General features: G+C 51.8%; 1 protein-coding gene across 1 annotated transcript in view; it reads right to left on the bottom strand.

The window, feature by feature from the left end:
* LOC127573208 (otoancorin-like) overlaps window positions 1-24,214 on the bottom strand; it is an 80,703-nt gene that overhangs the window by 17,779 nt on the left and 38,710 nt on the right. Inside the window, exons 15-25 of the mRNA XM_052021209.1 lie at window positions 23,806-23,973; window positions 22,964-23,257; window positions 21,614-21,751; window positions 20,335-20,390; window positions 19,444-19,561; window positions 16,015-16,088; window positions 14,587-14,722; window positions 11,280-11,470; window positions 10,578-10,671; window positions 8,096-8,225; window positions 2,988-3,175 (exon numbers count right to left, since the gene is read on the bottom strand). Coding sequence (XP_051877169.1) covers window positions 2,988-3,175; window positions 8,096-8,225; window positions 10,578-10,671; window positions 11,280-11,470; window positions 14,587-14,722; window positions 16,015-16,088; window positions 19,444-19,561; window positions 20,335-20,390; window positions 21,614-21,751; window positions 22,964-23,257; window positions 23,806-23,973 — 1,587 coding nt within the window. The remainder of the gene's footprint in view (window positions 1-2,987; window positions 3,176-8,095; window positions 8,226-10,577; window positions 10,672-11,279; window positions 11,471-14,586; window positions 14,723-16,014; window positions 16,089-19,443; window positions 19,562-20,334; window positions 20,391-21,613; window positions 21,752-22,963; window positions 23,258-23,805; window positions 23,974-24,214) is intronic.

Raw genomic sequence — 24,214 nt, 5'->3', positions numbered from 1 at the left:
TGGTCTTGAATATACTCAGTGACCGAGTCTCCACAGTGCTCCCTGGGCACCGAAATTCCTTCTCAGGAATTCGCAAGTTGTGAATTTAGTCATGAAGGAAAAGGAGTCCTATGTAAGAGTCAGGAAGCTAAAACTGAACAGGGTCCTTGAGGAATATAAAGAAGCTGGAAAAGACAAGGGAATTGGGAAAGCCGAGAGGGGCCACGAAAAGTCCTTGGCAAGTAGGAATCCCAAGACATTCTATACGCACATCAAGAGCAGAAGGATAAGTAGGGAGAGGGTAGGACCACCCGTATAAAGGAGGGAACATGTGTTGAGGCGCAGATTGTGGGAGAGGTCCTAAATGAGTACTTTGTGTCAGTATTTACCAAGGAGAAAGACCCAGAGGATCGTGCGATCAGTGTGGAGCGTGCCAGTATGCTGGGGCGTTTTGAGATAAAGAAGGAGGCAGTGTTGGGTCTTTTGAAGAACCTTAAGGTGGATAAGTCCCCAGGACCTGATGGGATCTACCCCAGGTTATTGAGAGAGGCAACAGATGAGATTGCTGGGGCCTTGACCAAGATCTTTGTGTCCTCTCTAGCCACAGGCGAGGACTGGCAAGTAGCTAATGTTGTTCCTTTGTCCAAGAAGGGAAATAGGGATAATCCTGGAAATTATAGACAGAGAGTCTCACTTCAGTGCTAGGGAAATTATTGGAGAGGATTCTCAGGGATAGGATTTATGAGCATTTGGAAAAGCGTGGCCTAATTTGGGACAGTCGGCATGGCTTTGTGCGGGGCAGGTGGTGTCTGACCATTTGAGTTTTCCCAGGAGGTGACAAGGGTGATTGATGAAGGAGAGCTGTGGATGTTGTCTGCATGGATTTTAGTAAAGCGTTCAACAAGGTCCCTCATGGGAGGCTCATCCAGAAGATGAAAATGCGTGGAATCCACGGTGACTTGGCTGTTTGGATTCTTGCCCAGCAAAGCACGTACCACCAGGCTCAAGGACAGCTTCTATCCCACCGTAATAAAACTATTGGACGGTTCCCTAGTACGATAAGATGGACTCTTGACCTCACAATCTACCTCATTATGACCTTGCACCTTATTGTCTGCCTGCACTGCACTTTCTCTGTCGCTGTGACACTTTATTCCGTGTTCTGTTATTGTTTTACTTTGTACTACCTCAACGAATTGATCTGTATGAATGGTATGCAAGACAAGTTTTTCACTGTACATGTGACAATAATAAACCAATTCCAATTCCAATCTATACTAGCATTTCTGCTCAAGCCTTTTCCTGCCTTTCCCCATCTAAGTCTGGCAGTGAGACCCCCTGCCCCCTTCGTCCTTCTCCAACCTCCCCTTAATTGTTTCAATTCTAACCATTTGCTGTTGTGGAGATTTCCACATTGACCCCACTGTTGGGGTAAAGATGTTCCTCCCAATTTCGTTCCTAATATATCCTTACGTGGCTCAACGTACATTTATACTGAAACCCCTGGGAGGGATTTGTCTGGGATGTAAATGCTCAAAGTAAAAATGGAAAACACTGGAAACACTCAGCAGGTCAGGCAGCAGCCGTGGAGAGAGAAACCGTTAACGTTTCAGGTCAAAGCTTAGCTCTGATTATTTTGCATCTTGTAGACCATAAGACAAAGGAGCAGAAGTCGGCCATTCGGCCCACCGAGTGTGCTCCGCATTCTATCACGAGCTGATCCATTCTCCCATTTAGCCCCACTCCCCCCCCCCCCCCGCCTTCTCACCATAACCTTTGATGCCCTGGCTACTCAGATACCTAGCAATCTCTGCCTTAAATACACTCAATGACTTTGCCTCCACAGCCGCCTGTGGCAACACATTCCACAGATTCACCACTCTCTGGCTAAAGAAATTTCTCCGCATCTCTGTTCTGAATGGGCGCCCTTCAATCCTGAAGTCGTGCCCTCTTGTACTAGACTCCCCTACCGTGGAAAACAACTTTGCCACATCTACTCTGTCCAGGCCTTTTAACATTCCAAATGTTTGAGGTTCCCCCTCATTCTTCTGAGCTCCAAGGAGTACAGCACAAGAGCCGTCAAACGTTCCTCGTATGTTAACCCTCTCCATAGAACCATAGAAACATACAGCACAAAACAGGCCCTTCGGCCCACCATTTTGTGCCATCCATCAAACCACCCTCACTCTACCTAACCCCTTCCTCCCGCATATCCCCCCATCCCACACTCCTCCATGTGCCTATCCAACAAGCTCTTGAACCTGTTCAATGTATCTGCCTCCACCACCACCCCAGGCAGCACATTCCATGCACCAACCACTCTCTGGGTGAAAAACCTCCCCCTGACATCTCCCCTGAACCTCCCACCCATAACCTTAAAGCCTTGCCCTCTCGTCTTGAGCATTGGTGCCCTGGGACGGAGGCGCTGACTGTCTACTCTATCTATTCCTCTGAGTACTTTATATACCTCTATCATGTCTCCTCTCATCCTCCTCCTTTCCAGTGAATAAAGCCCTAGCACCTTAAGCCTCTCTTCATATTCAATACTCTCTAATCCAGGCAACTAATCCAGGGATCTCTCTAATCTCGTTCCTGGAATCATTCTAGTGGATCTTCTTTGAACCCTCTCCAACATCAGCACATCCTTTCTTAAATAAGGAGCCCAAAACTGCTCACAGTACTCCAAGTGAGGTCTTACCAATGCCTTATAGAGCCTCAACGTCACCTCCCTGCTCTCATAGTCTATTCCTCTAGAAACGAATGCCAACATTGCATTTGCCTTCTTCACCACCGACTCAACTTGTACTGTGCAAAGGGGAAGAATTAATTACTAATCTTGTTGTAAAGTTAACATTTCAGCGGAATAGCTGATGAAGGGTCATCGAGCTGAAATGTTGAGCCTGTTTCTCTCTCCATAGATGCTGCCTGACCTGTTGAGTGTTTGATAGATTCCTGTTTCAAGCATTAACATGGTCTGTAACCACTGGGACATCTCTGTGTTCACAAACCTCCTTGGCCTTCTCCTTCAGGGCCACGAGCTGGGCAATGTCGAACCCCTTCAGGGTGCCGAGGAGCTCGACACTTCGTACAAAGGTCTCCGGGGACAGGCAGCGCAGTTCTTGGGCTGACCAATAGGAGTTGGCGTCCGCCAGCTTGAGGATGTGATCAGAGGATGGGGTTCGAACCCCGCGGCAGCCTGAGGGGGAGATGGAGAAAGGAGCAATTCATCACCGCACTTTGGATCTGGATTCAACGCCGGGCGATACTAGAGTCATAGAGAGATACAGCACAGAAACAGGCCCTTCAGCCCATCGAGTCTGTGCCAATCCCTTTCCATTAATCCTACATTAATCCCTCTTTTTTTCTCCCCACATTCTCATCAACTCCCTCCAGATTCTACCCCTCACCCACACGTCCTTTATCTCCCTCGACATACTGATGTACGGAATGATCTGTCTGGATGGCACGCAGACAAAAGCTTCTCGGTACATGCGACAATAATAAACCAATTACCAATTTACAGTGATCAACTAACTTACTGACCCGCCGGTCTTTAGGATGTGGGAGGAAACTGGAGCACCCGGGGGCAACCCATGAGGTCACAGGGAGAACGTGCAAACTGCACACAGACAGCACCGGATGTCGGGATTGAACCTGAGTCTCTGGTCTTCTGTAACTGGATCCTTGACTTTCTGACCAACAGACCACAATCAGTGAGGATAGGCAGCAATACCTCCGGCACGATTATTCTCAACATTGGTGTTCCACAAGGCTGTGTTCTCAGCCCTCTACACTACTCCCTATACTCTCATGACTGCGTGGCCAGATTCTGCTCTAACTCCATCTACAGGTTTGCAGGTCACACCACTGTAGTGGGCCGTATCTCAAATAACGATGAGTCAGAGCACAGGAAGGAGATAGAGAGCTCAGTGACATGGTATCATGACAACAACCTTTCCCTCACTGTCAGAAAAACCAAAGAGCTGGTCATTGACTTCAGGAAAGGGGGCGGTTTACATGCACCTGTCTACATCAATGGCACTGTCCTGGTCCAACCACGTAGACACACAGCTAAGAAAGCTCACCAACGCCTCTACTTCCTCAGGATGCTAAAGAAATTTGGCATGTCCCCTTTGACACTCACCAATTTTTATCAGTGCAGATTGATCAAGCAATCAATCAAGAAAGCATCCTATCTGGATGCATCATGGCTTGGTACGGCAACTGCTCTGCCCAGGACTGCAAGAAACTGCAGAGAGTTGTGGACACAGCCCAGCGCATCACGGAAACCAGCCTCCCCTCCATGGACTCTGTCTATACCTCTCGCTGCCTTGGTGAAGCAGCCAGCATAATCAAAGACCCCACCCACCAGGATCATTCTCTCTTCTCTCCTCTTCCATCAGGCAGAAGATACAGGAGCCTGAGGGCACAAAGCACCAGGCTCAAGGACAGCTTCTATCCCACTGTGATAAGACTATTGAACGGTTCCCTTATACGATGAGATGGACTCTTGACCTCACAATCTACCTTGTTGTGATCTTGCATCTTATTGTCTGTCTGCACTGCACTTCCCTGTAGCTGTGACACTTTACTCTGTATTCTGTTACTGTTTTTACCCTGCACTACCTCAATGCACTGTGTAATGAATTGATCTGTACGATCGGTATGCAAGACAAGTTTTTCACTCTACCTTGGTACAAGTGACAATAATAAACCAATACCAATACCAATACCAATGCTAGCAGCAGCACGTTGCCACCCCAAACACCACTGTGCTGCCCCTAGACTACTGTCCAGGAGTTCTGATGAAGGCTCTTCAATGCCAAAGATTAACTGTGTTTCTCTCTGCACAGATGCGGCTTGACCCGCTGAGTGTTTTTATTACCAAAGTCCACGATTCTATCCTGTCCCAATCCTACCCCAAGAAATCCAAACTCGACCTGACCCTGCAGACTAATACCATGGAGGCATCTGTGGAATACTTGGCAAGCCAACTGGAAGCCGAGGCTGGAAAGGTTTCCGCAATCCTGGATAATGTTTCCCTGTTGGATGTCAACCCCTGAAACCCATCCACTCACATGGGGCAGGACCTTCATCCACCCCCTGGCCATCTGACACAGCCTCCGCCGGTACCAAGTCAGACCGGCCCAGCTGATGCAAGGTCGTCGAACTGAACCTTAACTCTGCTCCTGTCTCCACAGACGCTGCCTGACCTACTGAGTATTCCGCTCTGGGTAGAGCACTGCTTCCAGATGCCCAGGAGAAACACTAAAGTGGAACAAACATTGGACCCATCACAAACTCGGCACACATCGCCGGATTCCATTAGGTCAGCCTGGCTTCCCAGACACCCTGACATTCAGATAAGATAAGATTTCTTTATTAGTCACGTGTACATCAAAACACACAGTGAAATGCACCTTTTGCGTAGAGTGTTCTGGGGGCAGCCAAGAAGTGTCACCATGCTTCCGGCGCCAACATAGCATGCCCACAACTTCCTAACCCGTACGTCTTTGGAATGTGGGAGGAAACCGGAGCACCCGGAGGAAACCCACGCAGGCACGGGGAGAACGTACAAACTCCTTACAGACAGTGGCCGGAATTGAACCCGGGTCGCTGGCACTGTAATAGCTTTACGCTAACCGCTACACTACCGTGCCTGCCCACTGCAACACCGGTTGAGTCATGGGGACATGGTGAGAGGGTAAAAAGCAAATGACTAAAGACATGGTCGAAAACTATTAAAATCTCCCTCATATTTTTTTGTTCTATTTGCATTCTCTCTTGTAAAAATTGCGTGTAATTTATGTTTAATCTATGTTTTTCTTGTGAATGCTGCTTATCTGATGCTCTGTGCCTGTGATGCTGCTGCAAGTAAGTTTTTCATTGCACCTGTGCACACATGGACTTGTGCAGATGACAATAAACTCGACTTTGACTTCAGTCCTTAAGGACATGAAACTGAAAGCAGTGATTTTGTAAAGGAAGCTAAAAGTTATCAGAAGCATAGAATATGGAGGTTGTAAACCAGGCATCTGACACATCACTGGCTGAGGCACCCCATCACTGCAAGGTCCACACCTTCTGGAAAGATTAGTAAATTGGTAAATCTTTTTAGTATTGTTACATGTACCAAGGTACAGTGAAAATCTTTGTTTTGCATGCCATCCATGCAGATCATTTCATCACATCAGTGCATTGAGGTAGTACAAGGGAAAACAATAACAGAATGCAGAATAAAGTGTTACAGTTACAGAGAAAGTGCAGAGCAGGCAGACAATAAGGTGCAAGGCCATAATGAGGTAGATTGTGAGGTCAAGAGTCCATCTTATCGTACTAGGGAGCTGTTCAATAGTCTTATAACAGCGGGATAGAAGCTGTCCTTGAGCCTGGTGGTACGTGCTTTCAGGCTTTTGTATCTTCTGCCCGATGGGAGGGGGGAGAAGAGAGAATATCTGGGGGGGAGGGGGGTGTCTTTGATTATGTTGGCTGCTTTATTGAGGCAGTGAGATGTAGACAGAGTCTGTGGAGGGGAGGCTGGTTTCCGTGATGTGCCGAGCTGCACATCTGCCTGCACTGCACTTTCTCTGTAACTGTAACACTTTATTCTGCATCCTGTTATTGTTTTCCCTTGTACGGCTGGCGTAACGCTTTTACAGCGCCAGCGACCCAGGTTCAATTCCCGCCGCTGTCTGTAAGGAGTTTGTACGTTCTCCCTGTGCCTGCGTGGGTTTCCTCCGGGTGCTCCGGTTTCCTCCCACATTCCAAAGACGTACAGGTTAGGAAGTTGTGGGCGTGCTATTTTGGCGCTGGACGTGTGGCGACACTTGTGGGCTGCCCCCAGAACACTCTATGCAGAAGATGCATTTCACTGTGTGTTTCGATGTACATGTGACTAATAAAGAAATCTTATCTTATCTATCTCAGTGCACCGTGGTAATGAAATGATCTGTATGGATGGCACGCAAAACAAAGTTTTTCACTGTACCTCAGTACATGTGACAATAATAAACCAATTTACCAATATTACTTGAATCCTCTCTTTAGTGAAGCAAAATACCTCATTAAACTCATCTGCCATCTCCTTGTTTGCCTTTCGTAACTCTCCCAACTCATTTTCTGTAGGACTAACACTCACTAGGTATCGATAGAAGCTCTTCCTATCTATTCCTATACCTTAGGCTGTCTCATCTCGCATTAATTTTCCCATCCTCTGGTCATTTATTGCAGTGTTTTTAAATTGTGGCCAATTTTCTGATGTGCTCCCCATTTTGCAGAGTTATGGATAGAGTCATGGAGGCATACAGCACGGAAACAGGCCCTTCGGCCCAACTGGTCCATGCTGACCAAGATTCCCATCCAAGCTAGTCCCATTTGCCAGCATTTGGCCCGTAACCTTCTAAACCTTTCCAATCCATGTACCTGTCCAACTGTCTTTTAAGAGTTGTTATTGTCCCTGCCTCAACCACTTCCTCTGGCAGCTCGTTCCATATACTGACCACCCTCTGTGTAAAAAAAAAGTTGCCCCCTCAGGTTGCTATTAAATCTTTCCCCTCTCACCTTAAACCTGTGCCCTCTAGTTCTTGATTCCCCAACCCTGGGAAAAAGACTGAGTGCATTCACCCTGTCTATGCCCCTCAGAATTTTATACCCCTTTAGAAGATCACCCCTCTGTCTCCTACACTCGAAGGAATAAAGTCCCAGCCTGCCCAACCTCTCCCTATAACTCAGTCCCTCAGTTTCTTTAAGTTTGACACCATCTTTTATTTTTTTAAGTTATTCACAGATGCTGAGTCCTTTCTGTGGGTGCCTTTTTCCCTGGTGCAAGGTATTTTTTTCTGTGTCTTGTGAAGGATCCCCTTACTGAACGTTACGCCTGTTGAGCACTAGAATTCCATATAAACAACTATTTTTCTCAAGATTCAGATAACTTTCGGTCTCCAGAGGGGCAGGGCTGGACCGGATCAGATTTAAGATTGATTCAGTGTGGAAAACAGTCAGGATTCAACGCAGCCAGACCCACACAGAGGGCTCTTTCAGAAGGGAAAGGGTTCAGTCAGAGACTCGGGAGGCTTTCCGAGGCACACAAGGGATCGGGAGAGGAAAGCAGACTCACCTGGAGCCCCGTCGGAGGGTTTAATGCTCCCACTTGTTCTCTCGAGAGCGCGGAACACCGCCCAGAGGAAATCCTGAGAAATGGCTGCTCCCTTCACTTCCACTGCTGCCTGCAGCAGGATGTCAGGGAACTGTGGGGGAATATAGAACATAGAACATTACAGCACAGTACAGGCCCTTCGGCCCACAATGTTGTGCCGACATTTTATCCTGCTCTAAGATCTATCTAACCCTTCCCTCCCACATAGCCCTCCATTTCTCTATCATTCATGTGTCTATCTAAGAGTCCCTTAAATGTCCCTGATGCATCTGTCCCCACAACCTCTGCAGGCAGTGTGTTCCATGCACCCACTAGCCTCCATGTAAAAAACTTACTCCTGACATCCCCTTTATATCTTCCTCCAATCACCTTAAAATTATGTCCCCTCATGTTAGCCATTGTCGCCCTGGAAAAAAGTCTCTGACTGTCCACTCGATCTATGCCTCTTATCATCTTGTACACCTCTATCAAGTCACCTCTCATCCTTCTCTCCTAAGAAAGAAGCCCTAGCTCGCTCAACCTATCCTCATAAGCCAAAACCAATACTAATCATACCACCTACATTCTCATCCAGATTGTTAATATATATGGCAAACAACAGGGGACCCAGCACCAATCCCTGCAGCACACCACAGGTCACAGGCCTCCCATCTCATAAACAACCCCACACAACTACCCTCTTTCTCCTTTCACCAAACCAATGTTGTATCGAACTGGCCAGCTCACCCTGGATCCCATGTAATCGAACCTTTCAGACCAGGGTCTCAGGCAGGACCTTGTCAAAGGCCTCGCTAAAGTCCATGAGTCGATTTAGGGTAATGAATAAAGTGAGTGAAGGAATGTGATTGAATGAATATGGTTAAACCCACTGCGAGAAGTGCAGCTGAAGAAACGGTTTCTCGTGCCTTCTTGTTCTCAGCTGCATGGTTCTGCTGACTTTGCATTAACCAGAGAAAGCAACAGCAGAGGAAGGGCCATTCAGTCCACAGGGTCCGTGATAGCCACTTTTAAAATTCCCCTTGCGGAATGTGCGTATTCCTGGCCGCATTCAACACCAGTCCCTGACTGGCCCAGAGAAGGTGGCGGTGAACCGTCCCACTAATGTCCGAGTGCCTCGCTGGACAACTCCAGAGTCACCTACAGCCCAGCTGGGGTAGATTTCCTCCCCTCAAGGGTAGTTATGTAGTAGGTGGGTTTCCATGATTTCATGTCACCATTACTAATTCCATTTTTAATTCCAAATGCATTTAGAGTCATAGAGGCATACAGCACAGAAACAGGCCCTTCGGCCCAACTGGTCCGTGCTGACCAAGATGCCCCATCCAAGCTAGTCCTATTTGCCCGCGTTTGGCCGATAACCTTCCAAACCTTTCCAATCCATGTACCCGTCCAACTGTCTTTTAAAAGTTGTTATTGTCCCTGCCTCAACCACTTCCTCTGGCAGCTCATTCCACCTAAGGACCACCCGTTGTGTAAAAAAGTTTCCACTCAAGTTCCTGTTAAATCTCTCCCCTCTCACCTTAAACCTGTGCCCGCTAGTTCTTGATTCCCCAACCCTGGGGAAAAGACTGAGTGCAGTCACCCTATCTACGCCCCTCAGGATTTTTATGCACCTCTCAGTTTCCTGCGCTCCAAGAAAAAAAGTTCTTAATTAACCGAATTTACACTCCCAGCTGCCAAGGACTCTTCGCTCTGCATTACTAGTTCAGTGACATAACCACTGTGCCACCACACCAACCTCTCCTTTGAATATTTATTGACTTTTCTCTCTGAAGATTCACTGGGGCTTCCAGGAACCAGGTAATACCCAGAAGTTTAAGGAGATTTGGCATGTCATCGAAAACTGACCAACTTCCACAGATGCACAGTAGAAAGCGTTCTGACTGGTTGCATCAGGGCCTGGTGTGGGAAATCCAATGCGCAGGAACGCAAGAGGCTGCAGAGGGTGGTGGGACTCAGCCAGTTCCATCACGGGTACAGCTCTCCCCACCATCGAGGAACATCTACAAGAGGTGATGTCTCAGGAAGGCGACGTCCATCATCGGGGACCCCCACCATCCGGGTCGTGCCCTCTTCTCGATGCTGCCATCAGGCAGGAGGTACAGGAGCCTGAAGACCCACACCTCAAGGTTCAACAACAGCTTCTTCCCCACTGCCGTCAGGTTCTTGAACCCACCTGAAAAACCCGAATTCTACCTCGGACCATATTTCCCTCAACTTGTACTAATGTCGTTATGTTTATTTTGTTGTGTAAGTTCTATATAATTTATATTAATTTAAGTTTATATAATTTATGTTTTGTCATGTACTGTGCTGTAAAATGCTAATTTTATATGGCATTTGTACCCTGGGTATGTATGCTCCTGACAATAAACTTGAACTTAACACTGACAGACAGCAACAGACTCAGACGCGGGCGAGACACTGCACAGACGGATGGTACCTTCTCAGCCACGGTGGTAAGGTCTTCCTTTGACAAGAGTGTCACCAATGGTCCCAGATCCTGCATCAGTTCAGGTTGCCATACGGTTGGATCCCTACAACAGAAACACCGGCTAGAAACACAGGTAAAATAGGAATTCATTGGATTTCTAACCAATGGTGTTCGGGGATGTGGGACAAAGATAGATGTTCGTTTTAATTGGGGACAACTTAGTGACTACAAGCCCCAAACCTACACCATGTGGTTACGTTCATTGTCCTCCCCACCATCAAGAGTACCTACATGAGGCGCTGCCCCACCCTCCGGGCCATGCCATCTTCTCACAGCTCCCATCGGGCAGGAGGTACAGAAGCCTGAAGTCCCACACCACCAGGTTCAAGAACAGCTACTTCCCTTCAACCATTCGGTTCTTGAACCAACTGGCAAAACCCTAATCACTGCCTCAGTATAGCAACACTGGGACCACCTTGATCACCTTGCACTACAATGGACTTGTTTTTTTGTTCTAATTGTGTTCTTTCTTGTAAAAATTGTGTATAATTTATGTTTTTCTTGTGAATGCTGCTTATCTGATGCTCTGTGCCTGTGATGCTGCAGCAAGTAAGTTTTTCATTGCACCTGTGCACACATATACTTGTGCATGTGGCAATAAGCTCGACTTTGACTGAGATTTTTGCTGGGAAATATCCTCTTCTGCCTTACCCGTAGAATTCCCGGATTTTATTTCTAACTTCTCTCTTCTGGGCGGGACTGAGATCCCTACAAATCTTGAACCGGATGAGGGCTTCATTCATGGCCTTGTTGGAGATGTTGGTCCTTATGATCTCAGGTGGAAGGTCACAGATGGTTCTGCCCAGGACGTCCAGATCATATTCATCCTGTAGTGTGTAGTTCTAAAGAAAGTAAAATGACAAGCAATTAAAGTTTTGTGTAACCCCTTTAGCAACATCGCTGGGTCTGCCATTGCCCTGTGCGGGCTCACCGACACTGACTTGCAATCTGCCAGTTCTACATTTCTCAACAACATTCCATCTCCGTAACCTCCCCAGCTCTACAACCCCTCCCCCCTCTTGACGTCTGCACAGCTCCAAGTTCTGTGGGGTCATCCAGCATGGGAACAGGCTCTTGGCCTTCAAGCACCCTTTCACACTCATTCTACACTATCCCCGCTCCCGAGCTCTGGGATCCCGTTCCTGGATCACCTCCTCATTTCTCTTGATCTCCCATCCCCGACTGCCCCCTGAGAAGGTAAGGTTGAGCTGCCTTCTTGAAATGCTGCAATCCCTCTGGTGAAGGTGTTCCCACGGCACTGTTGGGGAGGAGGTTCCAGGACTTAGACCCAGCGACAGTGTACTTCCAAGTCAGGAGGGTGTGTGACTTGGAGCGGGAACTTGCTGGTGGTGGTGTTCCACAAGGAATGACATTGCAGGAGGGATTGAATGTTTAGGGTTGTGGACGGGGTACCGATTGAGGACATAGCTTTGTCCAGGATGGAAATGGAGTTCCTTGGATGTTGTTGGAAATGCACGGTAGTGTAGTGGTTAGCGTAACGCTATTACAGTGCCAGCGACCCAGGTTCAATTCCCACTGTTGTCCATAAGGAGTTTGTACATTCCTCCCAGTGTCTGCGTGGGTTTCCTCCGGGTGCTCCGATTTCCTCCCACATTCCAAAGACGTACAGGTTAGGAAGTTGTGGGCATGCTATGCTGGTGCCGGAAGCGTGGTGACACTTGCGGGCTGCCCCCAGAACACTCTACGCAAAAAGATGCATTTCACTGTATGTTTCGGTGTACACGTGACTAATAGAGAAATCTTATCTTATCTTATAGTCAAAGGGAGATACACCATGGAGACAGGCCCTTCGGCCCAAGCTTCTACCCCACTGTGGTAAGACTATTGAATGGTTCCCTTATACAATGAGATGGACTATGACCTCACGATCTACCTTGTTGTGACCTTGAACCTTATTGCACTGCACTTTCTCTGTAGCTGTGACACTTTACTCTGTACTGTTATTGTTTTTACCTGTACTACATCAATGCACTCTGTACTAACCCAATGTAACTGCACTGTGTAATGAATTGACCTGTAGGATTGGTTTGCAAGACAAGTTTTTCACTGTACCTCAGTACAAGTGACAATAATAAACCAATACCAATACCAATGCTGACCCTCAATCACCCAGTTACGCTAACCTACCTGCATTCTCCCTACATTCCCATCAGCTCCCCCCAGATTCTACCCCTCACCCACACACTTGGGACAAATTACAGCGGTCAATTAACTGACCAACCTGCATGTCGTTGGGACGTGGGAGGAAACCGGAGCACCCGGGAGAAACCCGCCCGGTCACAGGGAGAACGTGCAAACTCCACACAGACAGCACCGGAGGTCGGGATCGAACCCAGGACTCTGGAGCTGCGAGGACAGCTGGATAGGACAGGTATAGAGGGATATGGGTCAAATGTGTCACCATCGAGTATTCTTCACACTCCTGATTGTTGTCTTGCGGAGAGTTCAGTGGGACTCAGGAGGGGGAGTCACCCGCAGGGTAGATTCACGAGGATGTTACTGGAACTGGAGGGCTTGAGTTGTAAGGAGAGACTGGACAGGCTGAGACCGTTTTCCCTGGAGCGAAGCAGGCTGAGGGGGGACCTTATCAAGGATTATAAAATTACAGGGGCAGAAGTAAGGTGGACGGTCACCACCTTTTCCCCAGGGTAGGAGAGTCTAAATCTAGAGGGTACAGGTTTAAGGTGAGAGGGGAAAGATTTAAGGGGGACCTGAGGGGCAAGCTTTTCACACCAAGCGTGGGTATGTGGACCGAGCTGCTAGAGGAAGTGGAAGAGGTTTGGACAGGTCCATGGACAGGAAGGGTTTAGAGGGATATGGGTCAAACACAGGCCAAATGGGACTGGCTCAGGTAGGCACCTTGGTCAGCATGGACCAGTTGGGCTGAAGGGTCTGTCTCTGTGCTGTATGACTCTACAACTGGATACCCAGCCTCTCACCTGCTTGTGTAGCAGGTCCAGTTAACCTCTACGGGGTAGTGAAGCCAGGGATGTGTTTAATCAGGGCATGTTTAAATGCAGATATGATTATGGTGTGTAGACTCAGCCAGCTCCATCACGGGCACAGCCCTCCCCACCATCGAGGACATCTTCAAGAGGCGATGACTCAAGAAGGCAGCATTCATCACTGAGGACCCTCACCATCCGGGACATGCCCTCTTCTCATTCCTACCATCGGGGAGGAGGTACAGGAGCCTGAAGACCCGCACTGTAGTGTATGGGGCAGGCACGGTAGTGTAGCGGTTAGCGTAATGTTTTACAGCACCAGAGACCCGTGTTCAATTCCCGCCGCTGTCTGTAAAGAGTTTGTACGTTCTCCCCGTGTCTGCGTGGGTTTCCTCCGGGTGCTCCGGTTTCCTCCCACATTCCAAAGATGTGCGGGTTAGGAAGTTGTGGCCGTGCTATGTTGGCGCTGGAAGCATGGCGACACTTGTGGGCTGCCCCCAGAACACTCCACGCAAAAAGATGCATTTCACTGCGTGTTTCGATTTACATGTGACTAATAAAGAAATCTTATCTTATCAACAATTCAGGAACAGCTTCTTCCCGTCCGCCATCAGATTTCGGAACGGTCCATGAACACTACCTCGTTATTCCTTTTTTTTGTAATTTATAGTAATTTTATGTCTTTGCACTGTACTGCTGCCGCAAAATGACAAATCTCACGGTGCGTAATACAGTGATAATAAATCTGATTCTGATTCTGTTCAAGAGGTTTTTGGACAGAAACCTGGACAAGCAGGGAGTGCAGGACAGGCAGCAGGAGTTGGTTTAATTTGGCATCACAGCCAGCATGGACGTTGTGGGCCAAAGAGCCTGTCCTGTGCTGCGCTGTTCTCCATTCGTGCTGCCTCGGGATGGCTGTCGGTGGAGCCCACAGCCGGGAGGTTGTGGAACTTCGTCCGTACACTGTCCGGAGGAACAGGTCAGTCACTCACCAGGCACCACAACGCTCTCCCGATCACCTCCGCCCTCTTCGCTGAGTCGGGAACGAGGGATGCCAGCTCGACCCCACCCAGGGCAATTAACAGCGGCCTGCAGGCGGCTCGAGGGCTCGAGGCCACAACACGGGTGCTGGACGGGAGGGAAGAAGGTCAAACAAGGAGGCTGCTCCCCAACGACCCAACCCCACACACACACACCCACCCACACACACACACACCCCACCCACCCACACACACACACACACACACACCCATCCCCACACACCCATCCCCACACACCCCACACACACCCATCCCCACACACCCCACACACCCCACCCACCCACACACACACACACACACACCCATCCCCACACACCCACACACCCCACCCACCCACACACACACACACACACACACCCATCCCCACACACCCATCCCCACACACCCCACACACACCCATCCCCACACACCCCACACACCCCACCCACCCACACACACACACACACACCCATCCCCACACACCCCACACACCCCACCCACCCACACACACACACACACACCCATCCCCACACACCCCACACACCCCACCCACCCACACACACACACACACCCATCCCCACACACCCCACACACACAACCACACACACACACACACCCATCCCCACACACACCCACACACACACCCACACACACCCCCACCCACACACCCCACACACACACACACCCACACACACCCACACACCCCACACACACACCCACACACACACCCACACACCCCACACACACACCCACACACACACACCCACACACACACACCCACCCACACACACCCACACACACCCCACCCACACACCCACCCACACCCACCCACACACACCCACACACACACCCACACACCCCACACACACACACACCCACACCCACACACCCACACCCACACACACCCCCACCCACACACACACCCACACACACACCCCCACCCACACACACCCACACACACCCCACCCACAAACACACTCCCATCCCCACCCCCTCACACACCCCACCCCCACCCCACACACAGCCCGACCCACACACACACCCACCTACACACACCCCCACCCACACACACCCTGCCCCACACAACCCCCGCCCCACACACCCTGCCCCACACAAACCCCACCCACATCCCGACCCACACACATCCCCACCCACAAACACCCCGACTCACATACCCACACCCCCACCCACCCCACATGCACACACCCACACCCCGCCCACCCCACTCACACACTCCACATCACCCTCACCCCCACCCACACCCCCACCCACCCACACACACCACACCACACCCACATCCACATCAACATCCCATCCCACCCACCACTACCCACAACCACACCCCCACCCCCCCCCACACACATCCCCCACCCCCCTCGCACCAGCAGCCCGGGTACTCACGGCAGGGTGACCAGTAGGAGAGGGGGCATGGAGTCGGGCGCGTCCTGCAGATACCTCCAGGCCAGGCAGTTCAGCTGGAAGGGCAGGAGGGACATTTAAAGGGCCGGCGTCCTTGAGAAGGTGCGTGGGGCGCGTGACATAAACCGTGATGGTTACAGCGGGGGCTAGTACCGCCGAGGGGGCGAAGGGCTCACCAGCTTCCTGCACACACCCTCCCCACTCACCCCCTGCCCCTTGCGTGCTGTTTTCAAAATGACCCTGGGAATATTCCCGAAGGAGAAACCGCTGCAAGGGATGGAGCGAGAATGTGGGACCAACTGGGGGATCCTTTCACAGACCAGCACAGGACTGATGGGCTGAATGATCTCCCTCTGCTGTGTAGGATCTCATGGCCTGGGGGCGGTGCAGGGTGGGTGCAAATAATGCAGTCCGTGTCCCCTGCTCTGCCAACCCTACCCTGGTCAACATCAACACCCACTCTGGCCCGGGGTAGCACCACCAAGTGGGCCGAATGGCCTCACAGAGTAATACAGCACAGAAACAGGCCCTTCAGCCCAACTGATCACTGCCGACCATCTAAGATTCCCACCTAAGCTGGTCCCATTTGCCACGTTTGGCCCATATCCCTCTAAACCTTTCCTACCCATGTACCTGTTCACGTGTTGTCAGTGTACCTGCCTCACTCACTCTGGCAGCTCGTTCCGCACACCCATCACCCTCTGGGTGAGAAAGTTGCCCCTCAGGTCCCTTTTAAACCTTTACCCTCCCACCCTAAAGCTTCCCTTTCCCTGGACACGTTCACCTGATCAATGCTCCTTGTCACTTTATACACCTCTATCAGGACTCCTTTCAGAACACAGAACACAGGGGGTTCATATCCACAGATCCCTGAAAGTTGCCTCACAGGTGGATAGGGTAGTTAAGAAAGCTTATGGGATGTTAGCTTTCATAAGTCGTGGGATCGAGTTTAAGAGCCGCGAGGTAATGATGCAGCTCTACAAAACTCTGGTTAGACCACACTTGGAGTACTGTGTCCAGTTCTGGTCGCCTCATTATAGGAAGGATGTGGGAGCATTGGAAAGGGTGCAGAGGAGATTTACCAGGATGCTGCCTGGTTTTATGCATTATGAGGAGAGACTAAAGGAGCTGGGGCTTTACTCTTTGGAGAGAAGGAGGATGAGGGGAGACATGATAGAGGTGTACAAAATATTAAGAGGAATAGATAGAGTGGACAGCCAGCGCCTCTTTCCCAGGGCACCGATGCTCAATACAAGAGGGCATGGCTTTAAAGTAATGGGTGGGAAGTTCAAGGGAGATATCAGAGGGAGGTTTTTTACCCAGAGAGTGGTTGGGGCGTGGAATGTGCTGCCTGGGGCGGTGGTGGAGGCAGGTACATTGGTCAAATTCAAGAGATTACTAGATAAGCATATGGAGGAATTTAAAGTAGAGGGATATGTGGGAGGAAGGGGTTAGAGTGTTTTAGGCGAGGTTTAAAGGTCGGCACAACTTTGTGGGCGAAGGGCCTGTATTGTGCTGTACTGCTCTATGTTCTATGATAGAAGAGTACAGCACAGGAACAGGCCCTTCGGCCCACCTTGTCTGTACTAACCATGATGCCAATCTAACTAATGCCTCCCACCTGCACAAGGTCCACATCCCTCCATTCCCGGCCTGTTCATGGGCCCATCTAAATGCCCCCTAAACGTTGCCATTGTATCTGCTTCCACCACCAGCCCTGGCAGCCCGTTCCAGGCACCCACCGCTCTCTGTGTAAAAAACTTGCCCCGCACATCTCCTTTAAACTTTCCCCCCCCTCACCTTAAACCTAGTATTTGACATTTCCACCCTGAGAAAAAGACTGTCTACTCTACCATGCCTCTCGTAATTTTATAAACCTCTATCAGGTCTCCCCTCAGCCTCCGCCGCTCCGGAGAAAACAACCCAAGTTTGTCCGACCTCTCCTTGCGGCTCATACTCTCCAATCCAGGCAGCGTCCTGGAGAACCTCTTGTGCACCCTCTCCATGTCCTTCCTGATCCGTTGGGCAATGGCTGAATAAACCAAAGAGGGGAGGAGGAGCAGGAAGCAATGCTGGAGGTGGGCGGTGCAGATGTGCTAGCACAGATGGGCTGAATGGCCTCTTTCTGTGCGGCGTATTGCGAACTTCTCTGTCAATCAGTCCATCGCGGAAACCAGCCTCCCCTCCGTGGACCCCGTCCACACTTCCCGCTGCCTCGGGAAAGCAGCCGACATAATCAAGGACCCCTCCCACCCCAAACATTCTCTCTTCTCGCCCCCTCCAGAAGATACAAAAGTTTGGGAACACGTACCACCAGGCTCAAGGACAGCTTCTATCCCACTGTTATCAGACTCTTGAATGGATATTGTACTGTAAAGATGAACTCCTGATCTCCCAATCTACCTCGTCGTGGCCCTTGCACCTTATTGTCTGCCTGCACTGCACTTTCTCTGTAACTGTGACACTTTATTCCGTTGTCCTCTTCAATGTACTGATGTATGGAATGACCTGTGTGGACAGCACGCAAACAAAAGCTTTTGGTATTGGAATTGGTTTATTATTGTCACTTGTACCGAGGTACAGTGAAAAACTTGTCTCACAAACCGATCATACAGGTCAATTCATTACACAGTGCAGTTACATTGAGTCAGTACAGAGTGCATTGAGGTAGTACAGGTAAAAACAATAACAGTACAGAGTAAAGTGTCACAGCTACAGAGAAAGTTATCTCGATACATGTGGCAATAATGAACCGATTACCAATTGGATTGGTTCATCCGGTGGGACGGAAGGAAACTCCAGGTTGTGTCCAGGATTCATTTCCCCCCCTCCCCTTGCCTCCGCCACCCCACGCCTGTGTGTAACCCCACCCACACCTCTGGGGCAGCCCTCAGCTCGCACCCAATGGATTGCCCCGCTCCACACCCCCCCCACCCCGGTGTTAGTCACCCGCGGGCGGGCAAATGTCGCACAGCATCATCCCACCAACAGCAAGGGTGTGGCCGTTGGGGGTCAAGCTCATTTGGAGGGGCAGGTTCACCTCCGAGGGGTGAGGAGGCAGCTCCGGCCACCTCAGGCAGCAGCGGCTCAAGGTTCCTGTCCGGGTGGTGGGTTCGAATCCTGCGCTGGATACCCGAATACAGACCCTCCCCGCGGCGTAAACAGGAGGCTCCAATGGGGCTAAATTTTCCCAGGGCTCTCGAACTGCCGAGGAGCAGGGGAGCCATTGCTTGGCCCCAGCCAACAAACACCGGGGAGTTAGCCGCTCTACGTCCTGGTGCTGGCTGTTGGATCTTGCTGTGCGCGAACAGGCTGCCACCGTTCCAATAGGGCAATGGTGACCTCACTGGCCACGAGGAGCCATCGGACGTCCCACGGCAGTGACACCTGCCTTTCGCTAGCGCCGCTTACCTGGTGGGGTGAGAGAAGGGCGAGGTTCCGCTGGAACAGGACGCGGAGGCGGAGGAAGGTCGGCCGATCCAGGGACCACAGACCGTCACAGGTCAAACCCCTCGCCAGCTCCCCGCAGCTGGGCAAGCAGAAGAAAGTAAGGCAGGAGGAGTGAGGGTCACAGACGGTCGGTTTGTGTCCACAGCACCGCTCCATGGAGAAACCCACTCGCCTCCCCTCAGGCAGAGGCAGGAGGGCAGCACGGTTTCCCCTCCCCTCCCCTCCCCTCCCCTCCCCTCACCAACCCCCCTTCACCTCCCCAGCAGGGAGATTTGGAGCAATGGCAGCAAGGAAAGTAAAGATAGATGGAGAGAGAGAGAGAGAGAGAGAGAGAGGGAGGGAGAGAGAGAGAGGGAGAGAGAGAGGGAGAGAGGGAGGGAGAGAGAGAGGGAGGGAGAGAGGGAGAGAGGGAGGGAGAGAGAGGGAGAGAGGGAGAGAGTGAGGGAGGGGGAGTGAGAGAGAGGGAGAGAGAGAGAGGGAGAGAGAGGGAGAGAGAGAGGGAGAGAGGGAGGGAGAGAGGGAGAGAGAGGGAGAGAGAGGGAGAGAGGGAGAGAAAGAGAGGGAGAGAGAGAGGGAGAGAGAGAGGGAGAGAGAGGGAGAGAGAGAGAGAGAGGGAGAGGGAGGGAAACAACTCAGAGGGAGACAGGGAGACTGGGAGAGGGAGGGAGACAGGCCTACAGACAGAGCGAGCTGAGAGAGAGGGAAGGGGACAGAGGGAGGGAGACAAAGATCTGGCTGGCCGCTTCAAATGAAGAAGAAACAAGTTTTTGAACCAGTTTCTTATCTCAGCCAATGGAGAAACCTTTCAGGGGAAAGATATTTGGGAACATATTTTCCCCAGGTGCTCCTTACCTGATTATTTCCTGCACGGGCATTGTGTCAGACGCCAGGTCGTAAAGGAACAGAGCCTGTGGGTGACAGCGAGAGTCATTGCTGAGCAGGAGAGTAGATGAGCAGCCATCTCTTCCCTCCCCACCCCACCCCGCCCCCCCCCCCCCCGGTTATTGCTGCAATCTGGCCAGATTTGGGGTGGAAATTGGGTGGCCCAGGTGGGTTATAACATCACTTACTGGGGGCTCTGCCCCATTAACTCAGCCACTAGGGGCTCTGCCCCTTTAACAGCCACTGGGGGCCACCACCCCTTTAACAGCCACTGGGGGCTCTGCCCCTTTAACTCAGCCACTGGAGCCACCGCCCCTTTAACTCAGCCACTGGGGGCTACCACCCCTTTAACTCAGCCACGGGGGGCTCTGCCCCTTTAACTCAGCTCAAAGTCAAAGGAGCCCCCCCACTGCACACCCAGCTCCCACTGGCCATTCAGGACGCTGTGTGGTTGGCCTGCGCCCCGTCTCAGGTAACTTTCCAGTTCCTGGGCTGTACCAACCTGGACAACTGCTGATTTGCGACTTACTCTAGGACGGTTCATGGCCTGAGAGGGTAGCAAGGGGGAGGCCATTCCCGCGGGATCGGCAGCTGAGAGCATAAGCACTGAGCCCAGTGAACCTCTCTCCAAACGTGGGGCTCCCTCCCACAAGCAGGATCCTGGCTCAAAATCTGAAACTGCAGTCATACAGCACGGAAACAGGCCCTTCAGCCCATTGACCCTGTGTTAACCCATCTACACCAATCCCATTTTATTCTCCCCATCTTCCCATCAGATCCTCCCAGATTCCACCCCTCACCTACACACTGGGGGGGGGGGGGGGAGGTGATTTAGAGAAGCCAATTAACCCACAGACCCACATCGTTGGGATGTGGGAGGGAACCGGAGCACCCGGGGGAAGCCCACCCGGTCACAGGGAGAACGTGCAGACTCCACACAGACAGCGCCGGAGGTCGGGATCGAACCCGGGTCTCTGGAGCTCTGAGGCAGCGGCTCCACCCGCTGTGCCACTTTGCTGTTGATCCCCTTCAGGAAGGAGATCAGCCTTCCTTACCCCGTTATCTTCTTGGATGAACCACAGCACAGCCCAGCACAGCGTGTGCTGTGAATTAGGATACGGCCTGATTCTAAATTCAGGTGCTGGAGACAGTAAATTTAACCAGTCGATGAGGGTATTGTACAACAGGAGACACAAGAGATTGCAGTCTGGAGCAAGACACGGTGCTGCTAGAAGGACATTGAACAAACCTGACTTCTCCTCAACTCCTGGTCAAGGTGGCTAATGTTGTAGCTCTTCAAGGCAAGCAGGTTGTAGAGAGGCATCTCCTTTAAGAAGGAAGTGTTCAAGAGGTCAAGCATGGAGGACACATTCCTGGAATTGGCGATCTGAGGACGAGAGAATAAATGTCCAGAGGTGAGGATGGGAACGCCCAATGGGAACCAAACCCAGATAAAGTATATTATCCATCCTGTGAGAAAAGAAAGTCCCAGAACCTTCATCATTAGTTGAGGCTCTGCTCACACCAGTGAAACACAAGAGACTGCAGGTGCAGTAAGGACAATCTACTCGTTGTGACCTTGCACCTTATTGTCTATCTGTGCTGCACTTTCTCTGTAACTGTGACATGTATTCTGTTATAGTTTTACCTCAATGCACTGTGTAATGAATTGATCTGTATGGAAGGTATGCAAGACAAGTTCTCCACTGTACCTTGGTACAAGTGACAATAATAAACCAATTCCAAAACACAGAGTGCTTGAGGAACTCAGCGGGTCAGGCAGCATCTGTGGACAGAAATGGACAGTCGACGTTTCGGGTCAAGACCCTTCATCTGGACTCCTGACCCGAAACGTCGACTGTCTGCTTCGCCCCACAGACGCTGCCTGACCCGCTGAGTTCCTCCAGCACTTTGCCTGTTGGACCTTCCGTTGGTTCGTGTTGGGACAGGGCAGAGAAAGGTCCTGAGGTAAAGCCAGGACGGAAACAATTTGTCCGAAGGATAGTCATTGCCCGAAACAGTCACTGGGGGCAGTCTCACAGGGGCACGGACAGACACCATTCGGCCCCTCAATTCTATTCGGGCTCCTGGTAGACCAGTCCTGTCAGGCAGTGAGTTTCGGCAGACCAGGAGGGGTGATGGTTCAGTGTGTGTCCCTGGGAATGGCCCATTCAACAGAGTCCTGAGTTAGACAGGACTGTGGGACAAACCTCGACAAATCCCTTTGTGTCCCTTCGTGACAAAGGCGCATTCCTGCAGAAGGTCCCATATCCAGCGCCGTGTGCGGCGTGGCCGATGAACTGTACACATTAGGGAGCTGAGATGGGAAAGGCCCTCGGTGCTCGCTTGAAAGTTCCGGTCATGAGGCGTTCTGCCGAGTGACTCTACTTGGGAAACCGTCCCACAGGGTCCACCGTCCCCTTCCACCACCCCCCCCCCAGCTCCCCCCACCACTGCGTCTCCAGGACCTTCTGTGCTGACCATTAGCTGAGGGACTTGTGGAGCCATTGTTCCATGAGGGGCGGATGATGCAGAGGGAACGTTCCTCAGCAACGAGGCCGGGACCCATCCTTCACAACCCCAGCCACAGGGAGTATACTGAGGTGTATCTGTGCTGCAGGTGTGACTGTTGACTGTTACAGTGTAGGAGCAGGGCATAAACCACACCCAGGTACACCAGCATCAAGAGCACCCGGCCACCAGTTTCGTTGCCTCGGACAAGTGCAGTGCAGTTGCCAGTTCTGGTCGCCCAGAGCAAGGTGCGGACCCCGAGTGGACGCCGTGCGCTGGCGCGGTCTAAGGCTGGGGCACGTTCGGGAGATGGGCCCTGCGGGGCAGGACCACGGTCTGGGTCTCTCACCACCACACATTGCGTTGGATCCCCGTTGGTTGCCTGGGGGACCGAGGACACGAGGTGATGGGAAGAAATGAGCAGCGATGAGGAGGTCGGCCCATGTTCTGGAGGATGTGCAGCTGGAATCTCCGTAAGTAAAGTAGGAGAAATAAAGTAGCCGTCTCCTCAGTGTCTCCGCCCCTCTCTCCCCATCTCCCCCCTCTCTCCCCATCCTCGGTCTCCCCAACCCCCTCTCTCTCCCACCCACTCTCCCCCTGCTCCCCCCCACCCCATTTCCCTGGTTCTCCCCCCCCATTCGCCTCTCCCCACCCCCTCCCCCCAGGTTCCGTCAACCCCTCCCCCCCCAGACACATCCTGTCCCGTCCCCCCCTCCCCCCCAGACCCATCCCGTCCCCCCTCTCCACCTACCCCCACCCCACCCGACCCGTCCTGTTCCTGACCGTGGGCCCTGACGCAACACGGAGGGAGTGAGGCCTAGGCCAGTACCTGGGTGACTAGAGCCAGGCCCTGGGCCAGTTACCTGAGTGACCAGAGCCAGGCCCTAGGCCAGTACCTGGGTGACTAGAGCCAGGCCCTGGGCCGGTTACCTGGGTGACCACAGCCAGGCGCTGGGCCACGGAGAGCTGGGCTTCATGCTGGGACAGGGCTCCTCGCACAGCCTGCGCCAGGTCCTTGGGGCTGGTGTTGTAGAGGGTGTGGGCACCGATCCCGGGCACCAGGACCCCCAGCTGGCTGAGGTTAAACGCCGACAGTTGCTGCAGGAACAGAGGGAGGAACAAATAGCTGTTAACGTCACACCCAACCTCCGACCCATTCGGCCCATCGAGTCTGCGCTGGTAGAACAATCTTCTCAGATGTGGGAGGGAACTGGAGCACCGGGAGCAGAGGGGAGCCCACCCCGTCACAGGGAGAACATGCAAACTCCCCACAGACAGCGGCTGAGGTCGGGATCGAACCCGGGTCTCTGGGGCCGAGGGGCAGCAGCTTCACCCGCTG

Source organism: Pristis pectinata, chromosome 8 (genome assembly GCF_009764475.1).
Source record: "Pristis pectinata isolate sPriPec2 chromosome 8, sPriPec2.1.pri, whole genome shotgun sequence".
Lineage (NCBI taxonomy): Eukaryota > Metazoa > Chordata > Chondrichthyes > Rhinopristiformes > Pristidae > Pristis > Pristis pectinata.
The sequence above is the reverse complement of the archived record's forward strand: the minus strand, read 5'-3'. Positions and strand labels throughout refer to the sequence as shown.